General features: G+C 41.7%; 1 protein-coding gene across 2 annotated transcripts in view; it reads left to right on the top strand.

The window, feature by feature from the left end:
• plxna2 (plexin A2) overlaps positions 1-18,554 on the top strand; it is a 339,402-nt gene that overhangs the window by 199,037 nt on the left and 121,811 nt on the right. For both annotated transcript variants that reach the window (XM_061839724.1, XM_061839739.1), the window contains one exon: positions 5,223-5,357. In XM_061839724.1, coding sequence (XP_061695708.1) covers positions 5,223-5,357 — 135 coding nt within the window. The remainder of the gene's footprint in view (positions 1-5,222; positions 5,358-18,554) is intronic.

Consider the following 18,554-nt stretch of genomic DNA (forward strand, 5'->3'; position numbering starts at 1 on the left):
AGTGTAAAATAAAGCCTAATGGGGCGGACAGGAGAAGGTTTGAAGTGGCTGCAATGTGAAGTTAATGGAGTTGTTTTTGGCACAGGATTCACTTACACAGGTACTACAAGATGGTAGCATGGGTGGAAGGTGGTGTGGTTAAGACTGAGTTTTGCACTGAATTATTTTTGGTCCAATGATCCAGTAAACATCAGTTCCTCCGTTTCCACTTTCCCCTTGCATGCCTTTGTCGCCCACCCAGAGGTGAACTTACAGAACCGCTTAACATGCTAAAAATACGTCAAATGTTTCTATTTCCACGGCCGTGGGCGTGTGTTTGTGTCTGTGTGAATTAAATATTCTCACCATAATTACAGCAATGATAAAAGATTATGAATAGCAACTGGATGCGGGTGTGTGAATCTGACAAGGCCAGGCAAAGTACCACAGTGGTCCGTAGTTTCATATTCCAGCATTCTGCACAATAACCCTAGGCTAAAACTAACAGCATGAATAGATAAAAGCTTTGATTCCTCACTAAATGGAAAAATAATGGAAATTAAGTGCAACTTGAAGCTTTGCTTTACCCATAAATGTTATGGTTTTTCAAAGTGATTTTAATTGTAAGTGGATATAATGTCCTTTTATTAAAAAGGCTCTTTGTATATCTTCTTTTTTCTTGTGCTTTCATTTCCACATTTTATGATATTTCTTGCACTGTATACTGTTTTTAATTATACTTTTCTTTTACTTTGTTTTCTTGCCATTTTTATCTTTATTTTTTATTGTTTTTCCTCTTCATGTGTATGAAATGTGCTATATCACTACATTTGCTTTGCTTTGCAAGAAAACAATGTTAGGGCCTTTACCAATTTATTGTAATTATCATAAATATCATCAACATTATAATAGGTGACCCAAGGACCAACACCTCAAAATATTCATGTGTGCCTTTTATCAAACTTAAGTCAGTAATTTCCAATTGGCTCCATCCGACCCATAGGTTACAATTTTAGTGTTTTTTCTACTCAAATGCAGTCATATAATTATGAAGCTAATTCAGAGAATTTAATCAACATAAACTGAGACTAAATTTGTGAAGAAAAAAACTATAATATTAAAACCCATTCGTGGGCAGCGTCCCATTTTTGGGACATCATGATTTTCACGCATTATATCCTTCAGTATATCAAAATGTTTAATGTTTTAATCTGATTCTGGTTTTTGGGATGATCTACTAAGAAAACCCAATTACCCTCTCGCGGGCAGCGTCCCGTTTTTGGGACGAGATTAGAAATTAATAAAGTTATCATATAACTTAACCATAAATGAAAAAGAAGTGTTATTTCCTTGATTGGGGCCTGTTAGGAGACTTTTATCTCAATAAGGCAAAAAAGTGCCACCCTACCCATGAATGGGTTAAAAGGAATAGTAAGTTTCTTTCGGCTTGTCCCTTTCGGGGTCGCCACAGCGTGTCATCTCAGATGAACGCACATATGTTTGGCACAATTTTTACGCCGGATGCCCTTCCTGACGCAACCCTTTTCAGGGAGTGGAGGCCCCAGTGGGATACGAACCCACAACCCCTGGGTTATCAAACCAGTGCTCTAACCACTGAGCTACAGGGTCTCTAAAGGGTTAAAAGGAATAAATGTTTCATTTGACCAAAAACACGATATTCTGAAAGCGTAATTTTAAAATAAAATGTTTCTATTTTTACATGAGTTTGAAGGGATAAAGATGTGATAATAAACACATACCAAATGTTCAGACTTTATTCTTGGAACATGTCAACATGAAGGTATTACTTTATTTCATCTGATTACTGTTTATCTTGTGATGTTGTGTGCATGTGCATGTGTGCGTGTGCTTGTGTGTGTAGCAGATCAACTACAAATGCACTCGGAGTTGGGGGGACAAAGGTTGAAGGTTGGCTGATGAGTGATCCTCGGTGCCTGCTTGCAAGGACAAACATTTCCTGTACTGCTTCTGCAGTGTTCGCATATTTTAGCTAGCAACAGAGACGTGCTTTATGGACAAGACGGCGCCCCCATGAGCCCACCTCCACACCACAGTCTTCATGCACATATGGTTTTCACACACGTTCTTCTTTTTTTGCATTGGAATTTTTTTTCTAGTGACCAGACCCTGTTCCTCATTGATGGAATGTTAGAAACAGATGGACATTTCCAGATCTCAATGTATACTGTATATACTTCTTAGCCCAGGGACCAAACAGCTACAAAGCATTGTATAGTTTTGTATAATTTTGCTAAGATCATATGTCCTTTTTGACGTCAGCAAGATGTAGTACTGTTCAGGATGCGAGCCAGTCATCAGCCTTTAGAAAGGGCCATCAAGGGATTGGATGCTGTTTACGCAAACACAAGAGCGCGAAACCGCTCCCACCCTCCTGCTACATTTTCTCTTGACTGACTTACGACCTTGACTTTCCCCTCTGCGATGCTTTATTGAGAGTCAGCCTGCTTTCTGATGCTGTCAGTGTCTGAATAGATGGATGAACGTCCGGGTGGAGGGAGGTTGGCAGCCACCGTTGAATGATAGACCCATCAGCTTTCACAGAAGGAGAGTCGGGTCTGTGGCTAGTTCTCTTGACGAGACCGCTTATGCATCGAAAACGTCGTGACGCTCCTTAAGATTTACATTCGTCCGACTTGATTGGGAACTGCTGGGAATTTGCAATGTGGATACAAGAGGGGAGAATTTTTTTTTTTTGCCATTGTTTTTGTTGTAACTTAGCCTCAAGTTTTACTGGCCGGGTACATCATCCATCAGGCCGGCAATGGAAGACAAACAGAGCTAACATTTCTCAAAAGCCCAATATCAGCCAATAATTTAGTGGTAACCCCATCCTGCATCTCGGGGTCAGCCAGTCACCTCCTCCCTGAGTGTAAATCACTAAAACAAAAAGTGAAATAGTTGAATGGGCACCAAGCATAAAACTGCCTTCAGTGCTCTTTTTTTTTTAGACAAGATTTAAAGACAGACTGCAGATGGAGAAGTTTCCCCCACCCTTTGCAATCATTAGTTTCACTTTTGTAACAGCAGACTAGAGCACATTTCAAAGCACACACACAACTACAAACACACACATACGCAAATAAACACTAAAAACACAGCCCAAGAGCTTGTTCTTGGCTAGTGTTGATGCCTGTTGGGCGTTTGACAATGTGGAGTACTAATTAAGTAGATTAAACATATCTTGGCACTTGCAAATATTCTTCTAATCAGTGCAATCAGCCAGAAAAAAAGTCATTTTTTTCCCTTACAAGCACAGTCTTTCTAGAAATAAAATGAATAAAATTTGCTTGTTTGATAATGCTAGCAGTGTTATCACACACAATTTGTAGACGTTTCTTGTCAGGGTACAAAACAGTATATTAAAAACTCTTACCCAGAGTATCATGGTTCCTATATCCAACAAAGAAGCCCCTTTATTTTCACTAACTTATTCCCTCAAGATGGACAAGATAGTTGATGGCAAAGTGATATTTTTCCACTGCAGCCTATGACCTGTATTTGCTCCGTATGGGGCTGTCAGTTTTCACACTTGAACGTGCAAATAACAAACAATATTGGACACGTAAGTCAGAAGAAGACGATAATAATGAGATGACTGGTGGAGAATGAGGGTCTTCTGTATTTTGTTCTCGTCATGTGGGTGTTGCCCAAAGTCAGGAAATTAATTTAATTCAGGAGGAGACTAAAGGAACCAGGAACAAGGACCACTGCACCAAAGTAGAGACTTCGGAGGAAATACTGCAGTAGTCGGGCAGCTGACACACAGCAACAGAGTAATCTAACATTAGCAGTGGAGAGGAGAAGATACCTTTGTTGTCACCTTTGTACTAGTAACACTCTAAAAGAGGTCTACTTTCAGGTACTGTATTTTTGATAGATATGTTTATCAATATCTGGACAACAGTTCTTTCGCTTTAGAACGCATTATGGGGCAATGTATCTAAGTTAGTGCGTGTGTGTTTCTTTCGGCTTGTCCCTTTCGGGGTCACCATAGCGTGTCATCTCAGATGAACGCATATACATGTTTGGCACAATTTTTACGCCGGATGCCCTTCCTGACGCAACCCTTCTCAGGGAGTGCACTTTCAGTTAATTAAATCACTACATTCTTGCTTTCGTCTTTGTACAAGTTGCTAAGATAAAGTCAGACTTTTAGCTACTCACTTCAGTCAAAAGGGAAATTATAATGATTTTAACAGATGTCTGCTAAATGCTCACAGTAGCTAATAAGAGGTCAAATTATTACATTTTTACATCCCCTTTTTACTCATAGCATTCTCAGAAACGATTGTTCAGTATTTTCTAAGGAATCTTCTTGGCTGTGGTTGATATTTTGCAACGTGTGACTAAGCCTTTCGGTACATTTATGAAACTATTTCACAACTGCGCTGCTTTAAATTTTCAAGTTCTGTTGTTGGATGGCAGTGTAGAAATCCTATTGCTTTTGATTTATCAAAGATCAGAATCAGAATCAGCTTTATTGGGCCAGTGTGTAACAACAAACAAGGTATTTGTCTGCGGCGGTCAGTGCTGCCCTGGTACGACATTAGAACAAAGAACAAACAATCTAACAAGAACAAAGAACAAGAAACATTAGTAGGAACTATTCCTTATAAGAGTTACAGATGTGCAAGATGCAGAGCCTTCTTTATTTAGAACAGATTAGAGATGAGTGTGTCAACACCCCACATTATGTTAAGCTTATACTGAGTGCCCTTAACCGTTTGCGGTTCCCGTTATAGACTAGTGCAATCACAGTTGTGCAAAAGGAGGTTTTAAAGTGACGAATCGTGCATTAGTCTTCAGACTATATTACTAATACTAATACCGATTGGACCAGCAGGATGTGAGGGTGTGTCCCAACAACGGCACTTGCATTGATCGGTAGCGCTTACCCGACGGAAGGAGCTGGAAAGGCTGGTGGCCACAATGTGGAGGGTCCAAAAGGATCCTGCCCCCTCTGGATCTAGTTCAACTGGTCCACTCTTATTAGCCAAAGGCCAAACCACTATACAAATGTCCAATATTATGTGTCCTGTCATTTCTAGAGGTTCTTTAGCTATGTCAAGGAAAAAGAATCGAACCAGTGGCAATTTTTATGTTTATCAGTTGCAACTGATAAAGCAAACTTACTGAATTTGTGCTTGTTAAGATGGCATTCCATTTCTTAACAGCATGTTCCACCTTGTATTTCTCCTCAGATTCGCATTGATGGCCCTCCTCATGGCGGCGTTCAGTATGAGACCGTGTCGGTCATGAAGGACGGCAGCCCCATTCTCCGAGACATGGCTTTCTCCCTGGACCGCACTCACCTCTACGTGATGTCTGAAAGACAAGTAAGTGGTGCAAACTTGCAGTGGTGTTGCAGCCTTGCTTTGTGTGTCTTCCATTTTCGTAAAAACAGTGTGTCGCGTCAGGAACCGCTTTGGCCTCCCTTCACAACGTGGGTGTGACCGACAGCCTCTTGTCAGCTATAAATAATCTGGGTGGCACTGCATAGGACATTGTGGCAGCATTTGATAATGAAGACGAACAATGAGGGCAGGAAAGAAATTGAGTCTAGGAAACAAGTGATCAGAGAGACGAAAAGAGAAATGAAGCTGAAGTGAAGGACAGCCGTAGCTTGCTGAGAGGAAGTAAGATTATGGAAAAAGGGACATCTTGAGGTCATTCATGTACTTGTCTTATGAAGTGACAACATCATCATCTGATGAGCGGCCCGTCAATGGCATACAAGAGAAACAAAGTGGGAGGGGACACAGGTGGAGGTGGACAATAAAAGGCTGAATTAGTATACAACTGTTTATAGTGTGTGTGTATGTAAATGGACAGCCACAAGTTTACATTTACAGATCTTTACACTATGGACTTTCCGTATGTGAATGACCTTGCTTGATTTCATCTATTGAATTGTCTGTCAGTAGACGTTGACATGCTCACATTTCTCGATATCAGGACTCAGCAACCATTTTGAGGCTGAGGGGTACTTCGTGAGCATCGATCGTATGAAGCAATAAATGACATTACAGATATTTTAAAATTTTAATTCATGTAAGCAAGTCAGATTCAGAATATAAAGTACAAATAATAGTAACAATTTGTGGCCTACGGTATTTTTTGAACATACCTCACGGACGCCTTATATGGTCCTCGCTACCATTCGCCCGCGGGTACCGCGTTGGTGACCCCTGCTCTACATACTGGAAGTCAGTAGATCCTTTTTTTTCTATTTTTGTGTAGTAGTTGGTTGTTAGATTAAGCAAAACGTAGAATCTGCATCCCTTTATGCCGGAACAGTTTTACTGTGTCACAGTGGAGTTTTTGAGCTTTCTCTGTGATTTTTTCTTTTTTTTTTTTTTTTTTGTATTTTAATGGAAATTTTATTGAGGATCAGAATCGATCAGTCGAATTTAATTTCTAGATGGGTGAGAGAGAAAAAAAGACAAAGACAAAGTGCTAACTGTAACCATCCATCCATTATCTACTGCTTTTCCCGTTCGGGTCGCGGGGAAGTAGCTTCAGCAGGAATACCCAGACTTCCCTTTCCCCAGCCACTTCTTCCAGCTCTTCCGGAAGGATCCCAAGGCGTTCCCAAACCAGCCCAGAGACATAGTCTCTCCAGCGTGTCCTGGGTTGTCCTCTGGGTCTCTTTAAGGTGGTACATGCCCACTAACAACTTCACCAGGGAGGCATCCAGGGGGCATCTGAATCAGATGCCCCAGCCACCTCATCTGGCTCCTCTTAATGTGGAGGAGTAGCGGCTCGACACCGAGCCCCTCCTGGATGACCGAGCTTCTCACCCTATCTCTAAGGGAGACCCTGCGGAGGAAACTCCTTTCGGCTGCTTGTATCCTGTAACCAGAATGACAAAACTAAATCATTCCCTATCAACAAGCAACATTAAATATGGATGTTGCATGACACTGTAGCACTGCATTCTTTAAAGGAAGAACAGGACAAGGTAGGACAGGACAAGACAGAAGAAGAAGCATGCAAGACAAGGATTGTGAACCTGGCTATACAGCCTGAATGTGGTGGGACTAAGTGAATTATAATCCATTAGTCTATCATCTATAATATGAGAATATAAGTGGGTGCTACATAAACACTTCATGTATACATGAGTTATTTGTAGTAATAATTTGAGTAGTCCCACACCCAGTTAAATAATTCCAGGAGTGTGTGCCTATGGACACATATAAATGAATTCTCACCATTGTGCATGCAAAAGATGAACAGAAATGACCTACACTCTAATTGCTGCGTCCAGAACACAGAGGTGAAAGACCTCAACCAATCAATCAAGGATGGAACCGAGACCTGGGGTGCACGAGAGAGTAACTCTGTGGACAGGAAACGTCCCACCGCAAAGGACCCAGGGTGGTCTGCCGGCCCCCTTTCGAGACATCCCGACAACTGGCCGCAGGGACCCAATGCCATCCACCCACACAGTACAACGAATAGCGTGTGTGTGTTACATGAGTGGTTAAGAGGCACGGCACCTCAGGTCGGACAAGCACTGTTGAAGAGGGCCGTCACTTCTAGACCTGCAGCACCACATCTAAGACCTACACATTTCCCAGCACCCACTGCCTGTCCCTGAGTGTGGAGCTGGACCCCACAAGACAAGCCACGGGAAAAAAACAACAACAAAATAACACATCAGGCCCCACAGCCCACAGGGGAAAACCCCCCCTCCCCCTTTCCGTGGCCGCGTGTGGCAAGAGGTGAGCGCAGAGGGACGCATGAAACTTAGAGAAGATGAGGAAGCCAGCCCTAGGAGTAACAAAAGGGGCCCTGTCGCCGCACCAGCAGCCAGATGAAGACCCAGGAGGACACAAACTGGCACCAGCCCAGTACCCACAGGAGATGGGTGAGTCAGCATCACACAGCCAGTACCCCCAGAGAAGTCACCCCCACGGTCCCATTCCTCTATCTCCGAGATCAGGATTGAGTGAAAAAAACTTCCTGCCCCCACAGAGGCTGGAACTGCAAACACAGTGACAAGAGAAGAAAATCCACACTCCATGCTTGTGTCAACTCACCATGCAAACCGATCTAAAATGTTGGGGAAAAGAAAAAAATTAAAAGAGATAACAAGAACGATAAAAGCTAAATACATGGAATAAATAATCCGACAACAACAACGACGTTCACAACAAAGAATACAGAAGTCCAAAGAGGTTCTAAGGTTCTCGCTTGGTGTGAACAGGTTGGATAGGATTAGAAATGAGCTCATTAGAGGGACAGCCAAAGTCGGATGTTTTGGAGACAAGGTTAGAGAGAGCAGACTTCGATGGTTTGGACGTTGTGAGAGAGGACATGAGGACAGTGGGTTTTAGAGAGGAGGATGCATGACTGGCTTAGACGGAAAAAGATGACACGCTGTGGTGACCCCTAACGGGACAAGCCGAAAGAAAAAGAAGAAGAATACAGAAGTCAAAAGTCTATTTTCACCCTGAAGAAAGTATTTTTGGTATCGTCAGAAGGCACCTTACTTTGGCCAAGATAAGTCTCTTTAGTATGTTAAGGAAAGGTGTCTGTTGTCTATGAATGTATGTAATTGATTTTTTCCATTTTGCCGATATTTTTTCAAATTCAAAATATTCTATGATGAGATTTAGCCACCAATTGATGATGATGATGATGATGATGATGATGATGGGGTGTTTGACGAGTGATGATTGTGTATATTTATTAGGAAGGTTGATTACGCTTAAGTCATCAAGTATACACACTCTAAGGGAAAGTCAAATCCTAAAGTTCAAAATTTGTTTGCAGTACAGGTATTTGTACTAAATGTGAATTCACAGGCCAATGTTTATTTTATGGCTCTGTTTGAATAGAGAGATGATGGCATTGTTGGGTACATGTGAATGGACCAATATGTTTACATGACAGGTATAAGTGTCAAAGTGTAACTCAACAGACATACTGTATGTTTTGATTATGCGTGATTATGATTGTACCTGGTCTTTATCTTATTGTGCAAATATGTTACTGTTGTTTGTGGATGTGTGTGAACAAACACCTCTTCGCATTACGTGAGTAGTGATTTGGCAAACACATTGGGTGTATGGGAATGGGCAGATGCATTTACTGTGGGAGAACACCCAAAAAACATCGCTCCACGTTCAAAGTTGGTTAAAGAGCATTCTGATATTCCACAACATGATTAGTAAAATATTCTGTGGACCAATTAAAACAAAGTTGAATTGTCAGTCAAAGTCCTGACCTCAACCCTACTGGATTGCTATAGAATGACCTCAATAGTTATTCAAACCAGACATTCCAGGAATCTTGCTGAACTGCAGGTGTTTTCTTTTTTTTTCTTTTTTTTTTGAAAGGAAATGTCCAAAAGTCATCTCTGTTGATGTGCACATCTGATCTGCAACCACCAAAAATGTTGAGGTTATTGCTACCAAAGGACGAGGAGGGTCAATTACTTATTAAGCCCAAGGGTTCACTTACTTTCTCCTCCCTGTCCTGTGAACATTTAAGCTTTGCCCTATGAAAGGTGTTTTGGTGGTATTAGTTTAGTATACTCACTTTTTTTATTCTTGTGATTCAGACGACAATTAGACTACATTTAATGAACAATTTATGCAGAAAGTTAAGAAACTCCAAAACCGTTCACATACTTTCGGCTCCCGAAGTAAGATGTTGGTGTATGTGAATGGTTAGACATATTGTAAATAGATAGACAGGTGTATGTGATATGTACACTACGGAAAAAGACTGACCAGTGTTTGTGTACATGAAACTTTAATTACTGTATGGGTGTGTCTGAATTGACAGACAAATGATGTCAGCATAGAAAACGACCGCCCAGAGCTAAGAGGTTAGAGCAGTGGCAGTTTCCACTCCCACTGCTTCATCGTCTCCCAGGAGATAAGCAACTGACACAAATAGCTCTGGGGTGTGTGATTTATTTTATTTCACCTAAAAAAGATTTCACACTGTAAAAAAAAAAACAGCTTTGTTTTAGTCAGTGTTTGCCTGCTGGGAGTGTAAAAATATAACAGCGTCTCATTGAATCTCATCTGCGGCAGCTCGGTCGCAACCTGCACCGCTGCTGACTTGCACAAACAATTTTGCATCTCAAATCTCTTTGACGTGTGCTTTAGAAACTCTGATAGATTGGTTTCGTGTACATGCAGGTTTGCAGTTGTCTTTTTTTATTTGAAAAATGCATTGAAATATGTGCTACTGCAGGAGGAAATCAGTTAAATGTGATGTTGGATAGAATAAAAGCATGTGTTCTTCACAATGACAGCTAAGGACAGCTAATGTAATGAGGCCGCTGGATTAGTGACAACACAGGTATTTAATCTCAATAATTCATTTATTTAAGGAGATAGCGGTGGCAGCATCAGAGCATGGTTCAAATATGGTGCAAGCGAGACGTAACCTTGTTAACACAAGAGACTTACAGCAGTCATGTTTGGGGAGGGGTAACGGTTTTAGATCATAAAATTGAAGTTCATATGAAGTGAAATTGTAGATTTATTTCTAAATTCATTGTCTGTCTGAAAGTAATTGCTGAAAAGATACAAAGACTGAGAAATATGTAGTACTGAATTGAGCAGATCGCTAAAACAAGGTCCAGTAAGACTCTTGTGTCCCAGCATGATTTGCCCCTACCCCACTACATAAGGATTTCAGCTCCCAAATTACAGAGCGGGTGGCCAGTTGGCAGTAAAAATTGCGTATTGTGGCTGAAGATCGGACCTGGGCAGGCATTCACCTGTCTCAGAGCGATAAACGATTACTGGTTGCTGCTACTGCCTTTTCGTGTCCACTTGCCAGCCAGCTCGCTCAGCTGGCCAGCTTGTTCTTGTCAGCTTCCATCCTGATGGCTCAGGTGCACAACTCCCTGGCATGCTTCGGTTATCCTGCTCGACATTCACTTCTGTCATGTATTGGTTGATCCTGCTCCACTTTCTCCTCTTCAATTGATGTGGCTCTCGTCCACCCTGAGCATTGGTTCCTCCATCCATACATCCATCCATTTTCTTTCCCACTTATCCTCACAAGGGTCACGGGAGTCATCCCAGCTAACGTGGAGCTCGTTGCCAGCCAATCGGAGTGCAAAATACCTTACATACTCACAATCACACCAAGAGGCAATTTAGAGTCTCTAAGTAATGCATGTTTTTGGGATGTGGGCAGAAACCAGAGCGCCCGGAGAAAACCCACAAAGGCTCGGGACAACATGCAAACTTCACACAGCAGGACCGGGATTTGAACCGGGGTCCTCAGAAATGAGAGGTCGACGCCCTAACCAATCATTCCAACGTTCCACCGCCTTGGTTCTTTTTCAGAGAAAATGCTCCATTTCTCCGTGGCGCTGTCCTGTTCAACCGTTTCAGTGTTTGGCGTCTGCTAAACAACGCTTTCTGCTGTTTTCATGTCAGTTGAGGATTCTGGCCATCACCATCCCTAATGTCTGGTAACTTGTCTTCAATTCCACCATACTGAATGGTGTCTCTTTAGTATATACTGCATGTTCTATTCTTGGGTTGCAATCATGTGATAAAAGTGCGCCCTCAATCGAATCGCCGACATTTCTACAGACAAGCGAGGCGTTGCAGATGACATCAACATGGCAATGTCCACAGACCCATTTGTAAGCGCCGAGCGGCAGGTGTTTTCTGCCACTTTAATTCACTCGATGATGTCGTCAAAGCTAGATATGTACAGAAGATCAAACTCTGTGAAGATATTGATCCAAATACTCTCCACAACGACGTACTTTCAAAGTATATGAAAGACTTCCCTGAAGTGAAATATCCGGACACTAGAACTACACATGCTTACCGCTTACAAAATGATCAGAACAGACTTTCAAATAACCATTTGCCTTGTGTACTCGAGGTTCATTCAGATCTGCACGTCGTATATTTGCAAGCCACTTTTGTTGCCGTTTTTTCGATAACTCCATTGTATCTGCTCTTTCGTGCAATCTAGTCTTTGGAACACGGAAAAATCGCTTCCCAATGTCTCTGTTTCCGTGATTTCCACATCCGTATACGCAAAAAAAATTTCTGCCCTGATGACGATGGACAGCTGACTGCTTGTCTGCAACAATGGCGGTCAAGTACCCAGATGAACAAGCGTGAAGTCACGTGCAACCCAGCCATATGTGGAGTAGTGTGAATGCAAGGATGGCCACTGTTAGACAAACATGGGTGCAGGCATGTTGCTAACGTTGCAGAAGTTTTGTCAGAACGGAATCCTAACAGGAGTTATAGTTTAGTTTTCACACCCACATCGAGCGTGACTGGTTCCATTTCTGCAGCGTGCCAGTACAAGTTTTTCTTCCACATCCGACTTTGGTTGGTGTCCATTTTTAACTTGTGGTCAAACTAATGTATTCAACTTTATATTGGAACACCGCAAGTGAAGATAAAGCCTGAAGGCGACACTGCCAGCCTAACAATGCAAGTTCAGCCATGAGGAAGTGTTGTAGCAGCACAAAAACTATCCAGCCATTCATGTGAACAAAACCTTCAAACTTCTGGGTGGATGAAGCTGCAAGTCCTCACGCAAGGCTCCAAATATTGGCTTGAATTGCTTTTACCAACGTGAATCTTCAATGCACCTTGATAATAATAATATTAATAATAATAGGGGCGGCACATTGGCGTGACCCCTTTAGAGCATCTGCCTCACAGTTCTGAGGACCAGAATTCAAATCCTGGGCCCGCCTGTGTGGAGTTTGCATGTTCTCGCTGTGCTTGCGTGACTTTTCTCTGGGCACTCCGGTTTCCTCCCATATCTCAAAGAATGAATTACTTGGACCCTAAATTGCCCTCTGGTATTATTGTGAGTGCAAATAGTTGTTTGTTTACATGTTCCTTGTGATTGGCTGGCAACCAGCTAGGGTGTACCTCACCTCACGCCAAAAGATAGCTGGTAAAGGCTCCAGCACTTCCAAGACTCTTGTAAGGATAAGTGGCTCAGATAATGCATGGATAATAATAGGTGGCACAGTGGTGACTGGTTAGCACATCTGCCTCACAGTTCTGAGGACCGGGTTTACAATGCAGCATTGCCCTGTATGGCGTTTGCATGTTCTCCCTGTGCCTGTGAGGGTTTTCTCCGGGTACTCCAGTTTCATCGCACATGACCCAAAACATGGACAGTAGGTTGATTGAAGACTACACTGTCTGCAGGTATGAATATGAAAGCGAATGGGGGTTTCTTTTTTCTTTTGTGCCCTGCGATTGGGTGGCGACCAATTCAGGGTGTATTCTGCCTCCCGCACAGAGTTAAATGGGATAGGCTCCAGCAAAACTGTGACCCTAGTGATGATAAGCGATGTAGAAAATGGAAGGATGTATGGATAATATTAATAATAACAATAATACTGCATGTAAGATTGCACAGATTATGCTCCGTGACTTGAACTGAAGGGTTGAGGTCACCGTCGTACTCCAGGGCACCTCGACGATAAATAATATAGTCGATTACATCTCCAACAAATAGTTACACTTCCCCACAGTAGGACTGAAACCGTGAACCTCCGATTCCAAAGCCCAAGCATGATTAACTATTGCTGCAGTATGTCCCCCTGCATTTAAACGTTATAAAGGTCATTAAAGGTGCAGACATTCTGGTTCATGTACCCTACGGCGTGACGCTCACAAAGATTCCCCAGCAAAGAGAAGTTTGTCTCTGAAGTCTTCTTTCTGTATTTACAAAATCTTTTATTCCCATTTATTCAGCAGATGAAACAAGCTTTTGATGTGGAGTCGCTAAGTGCGAGTGGTATGAATGAGAAGTGATACGGCATTAGCATTCAACACATACTCTCCCTCTGCCAGACTCATTCTTCAGGAGCAGACAAATGCACGCATCTAGTTCAAGCTCGTGTTCAAGGGTACCACTCAAGCGTCACACCAGACAGGGACAGCTTGTGGTCATACTGCTGTTGACTGCTATTGTTTTTCATCGACTTGTCCTGTTCAATAATGCTATCAATAGAAAATGTTGGGAAGTTTTGTGACTTGATATACATGTCAATTGTAGATATATACAGGGGGTGTGTGCGTGTGTGCTTGTCTGTGTGTGGTGGTACTATGAATGGGTGAAATTTTTTGAAAACATCATTCTTTTTATTTTCATTTTTGGGTGAAACAAAATAATATATTTATTCCAGAATACGCAAACCATTACCAAAATATACTGTAACATAAAAAAATATATATGTGTAACAGAAGGCAGCAAGCACAGTCTGAGGCACATTTTTAAATTCAAATCCACAAACCAATCAAGGCAAAATCAAGGATCTACTGATTCACGGTATGTGGACAAATGTGAGCATGTCACCATGTCAAAACAATCTATTGACAGTCAGTTCAGTAGATAGACTCCACCAGTCACCAAAGTTATTGATATGCTACATCTAACAGTCAGGTCAAGCTCACACCATTAACTTGACAATAGTGTGCATTATGGCTTGTTTCAGAATAGTCCATACCAAATTTTGTTGTATTTGTCATTACATAATGTCTCAATTTTCACAACAACCTGTTCAGCAGCAAACTAGTTTGGTTTGCTTCAATGGCTTCATTTGTTGTTTACTGTACTTTAACCACGAAGGCCCCCTGTGTTGAGTTTCGACTTAATGTTGCTGCAAAGGTGAAAGGTTGCTCATTATAGTTCATTATATGTGCCATAAAGGTGCCCTGTGACTTACCAGTGATCAACTAACGACATCACGAGCGCCATCATTTCTCCAACCTCCACGTTGTGCATCTCAGAGCGAGCAAGGCCAAGTGCTTGCTGAGGGGAGGCGTTGAGAACAAAGCACGGATGATATCAAACACAAAGCAAGACAGATTTTGGCTCCGGTTGCATTTCCTACTCTGAATAACAAAGAGGGTCTCACAGAGGCACAGTGGGAAGGACTGGCTACAAGAGAGAGAGAGAGAGAGAGAGAGAGAGAGAGAGAGAGAGAGAGAGTGAGAGAGAGAGAGAGAGAGAGAGAGAGAGAGAGAGAGAGAGAGAGATATTTGCACTCCTCACAGCTAATTCTCTGTGTTTGTGCACTTGTGAGTGTATTGTGCCTCACCATCACACACTAACCACATGGCCCTCTGTTTTCATTTGCATAGATACTGACATAGTGCACTGGCTCACACACACGCCGCCTCTTGTCATATTCACTATTCAAATTAGGACCAAGACTTGTTTTTTTATTGTCTTGTACATGCAAATTTGACCCTTGCACTGAGGCATTTTTACAACAAAACACATATGAATAATTAAATAACAGGTAGTAACCTAATGCTTATTAAATATTATCATAAATAATGTATATGTAAGAAACCACCTTTAAGTAAAGTTCTCTACATCCATTAAATTCTTCTGATACATGTTAGTAGCACATAATTTTTTTTTAATCCAATAACCATGTAAGATTTAGTACTGTCTGTACTGTATTTACTGTCCATGGTTTTAAGGGGACACTGACTGTCACGAACCAACGGTGCACGGGCGGACCCAAATGCAGGACTCCAAGACGAGGACATGATGTTCAGTGGGTTTTATTACAAATGAAGGTTGTGCACGACAACACAGTCCAAGAAGGCAGGATCCAAAACACAAGACACAATGTCCGACAACTATGAGTCAACTAAAGAGTATAATCAAAAGCGTGACTGGACTATAGTGGCGCAGTGGCAGAGTAACCCTGGATGTGAGAAAGCATACTCAATGAACTGGCAAAAACCAATGACAAAACTCCAACTTAAATAGGCGACAGGTGTCAGAGATGAAACCGCTCGGAGTGGTGGCCAGGCCACGCCCCTCTTGGCCGTGGTCCAGCCTCGCTTATGACAACTGACAATTTTATAGTTTAAATAATGCTCCCTTTTTCCACACGTATAAATACTAGCTGCCCATTGGGACTGGTACAACTTTGACCAGCTGATGATGGTGATTTAAAAAAAGTAAAAAGCGCTTTAAATCATTTACACAATAGGTCAACTGTACAGTAATTGAATTGTGACTTGATTGCGATTTCCAGCAAAATAGCCAACATGAGCTACGGCCACTGAAAATGGAAATCATTTTTGAATATTCACTGCGTATTGACCATTTGTGTGCAGTCGTGTGGTATTTAATCACACACTTGCGACGCCAACCACTGGTTTGACATTCACAAGGTAATTTTATGTTTAGCTTCATTCATTGCATTACATTGCGGACAGCACAAGAATTATTCGGCTATTTTCTTGTTCAACGCAATGCGGCCCGTTGGGATAAATGACTCCACTTACTCCTGCTTGCTTGCAGTCAGTCTTTGGATTGTCAATATATTTATGATGTTTTTGCTTCCCTTTTTTTTGTAGCTTATCCTGTGCTTTTATGGCTGCTGGCCATCGCACACAGTGGAAAATAGGCAGTGAGTGTGTTAAGTGTTGGATGCTTTTGTCAGCGGCCAGTAAACCCAGCCAACGCTGTGATGTATTATTCATGGAGGGACTTAACATGTGAAAGGATTCTGAAGGTATTTGAAGTACATTTGCAGTATAAAAAAAGCTCATTGATTGGTGTGATAGTTTAATTTTTTGAAGTGTTCTGAAAAACTTTTGAAGTTTCCAGTGTATACATGAATATTAATACTTGCTTGATCAGTAAAAAGCTCAGTGGAACCTGACCTCTCAGTATGAGATAACCTATTTTTCCTCCTGGGAAATAATACAACTAGAAATAATTAGTTTTAGGGTCAAGCTATGGCAAAAATAAAACCTTTATTCCCTCTACAGACTATGGTTTAATTTACCATTCTAAACTATCATTCAAGTTGTAAAAGTGAGTCAACATGTTAAAGTCATCTGCTTGTATCACAAAAAAAGGTCTTCATCCTTAAAGGGGAAATCCACTGGTTTGCATTAACAGTGTATCCAATAGGTCATGTAATATGTACTCTATTTTGACAATGTGATGTTAAATATTCTCTCATTTAATAGTGTTTTGAGAAGATTTTTATCGACAATTACGAATTTTCAGAGGAGCTGCCATTTTCGCGAGTCACATGATGTACGTCGGCGTATGTGACGTGTACTGTGCCGTTCCAAACACTCGATTACATGCAACACCATATATGCCCAGCGCTGATTTCTCGGATTTATCCTCATCTGATGAAGAAATAGCAGTATCGGTTATTCGGGAAGACGGAGGAATACTTCCATACGCAGCCGCATACAGCTGTGAACTTCCCGATCAACTGAGCGGCCAAGCCATCGTGCTGGGCATAAATGGTGTCCCATGTAATCGAGCCTTTGTTGCGGCACGGTACAAGTCACATCCACGCACATAGGTCATGTGACTCGCAAAAATGGCAGCGCCCCTGAAAATTTGTAATTTTTGATATAAATCTTCTCAAAACACTATTAAATGAGAGAGGATTAAACATCACATTGTTAAAATAGAGTACATATTACATGACCTATTTGATACATTGTTAATGCAAACCACTGGATTTCCCCTTTAAGATGCTCACTGCATTTCAAGCAATATGCTGATAGTTGATGTTAATGACCCTTCAGCCTACAAGATTTTGTACACCTTATATTTACATTTTCCCAGCATTTTGATTATTTTTCCTAATTGTACATGGTTCAGTGCGTGAAATTCTTCATGTTCTACTGTTTCACTGTTACAGAGCTGCACAGTTGATGCTTGTTCCCCTCCTATTTTGGTAATGGTCTAAATAGTGTTCCTTGTGCAGGTCCAGCCATCCATGTTCAGAAGCTCTTCTTCGCATTAAGGTCGCGGCTGAGCTGTAGCCTAACTCAGCTGATTTTGGCGAGGGGCAGGGATCGGGAAATACTGGTCAACTGCCTATTGCAGCCATGTTGGGATGTGGTCAGTTATGTTTATGCTGTGTTTTGATGTTTGCTAGGCTGTACAATAGACAGTTTCCACACTACAGGTTTGCTTATCCAAGTTTTGTCAGTCTCTTTAGCACAGGTTTAACCACCTCACCCATTTTCATCCTTCATTCCTGACCTGGTTTCATGAAATAACTACATTCCAACTCAAAGATCATCACAAAAGAAGAGAGCGTTTTTTTCCCAGGCACGGCAATTTTTCCCAGGTGCTCAGCTGTGAAATTTGAAATCCATGCTTGGTTTCTCTCTCTTTTTTTCTTTTTTGGTGAAGACATTTTGTATGAGCCTTGATGTCAATCTGTTTCCCTTTTGAAGCACCACAGCATTTCCCACTGTGGGTTCCTCCTATTGACCGTCCCTCCCCTCGGAGCCCCCAACTCTCCACACACGCAATCACAATGACATACAAACACACTCTCTCTTTCACTCTCACTGTCTCACAAAAACACACACACACACACGTTTGGTCGGTATGGCTGGTCTGGAAAGAAATTGCTTCAGTAGTTACCCAGACATGAGGAAATTGAATTCATTCGCACATTATACATGATTATAAGCGGCATTGCTAATCATGTACATATTAATGTCCTCAAAACACACTTGTGTTCTCGGATCCAATTCAAAATC

This window comes from Syngnathoides biaculeatus, chromosome 2 (assembly GCF_019802595.1).
Source record: "Syngnathoides biaculeatus isolate LvHL_M chromosome 2, ASM1980259v1, whole genome shotgun sequence".
In the NCBI taxonomy this organism is placed as follows: Eukaryota; Metazoa; Chordata; class Actinopteri; order Syngnathiformes; family Syngnathidae; genus Syngnathoides; species Syngnathoides biaculeatus.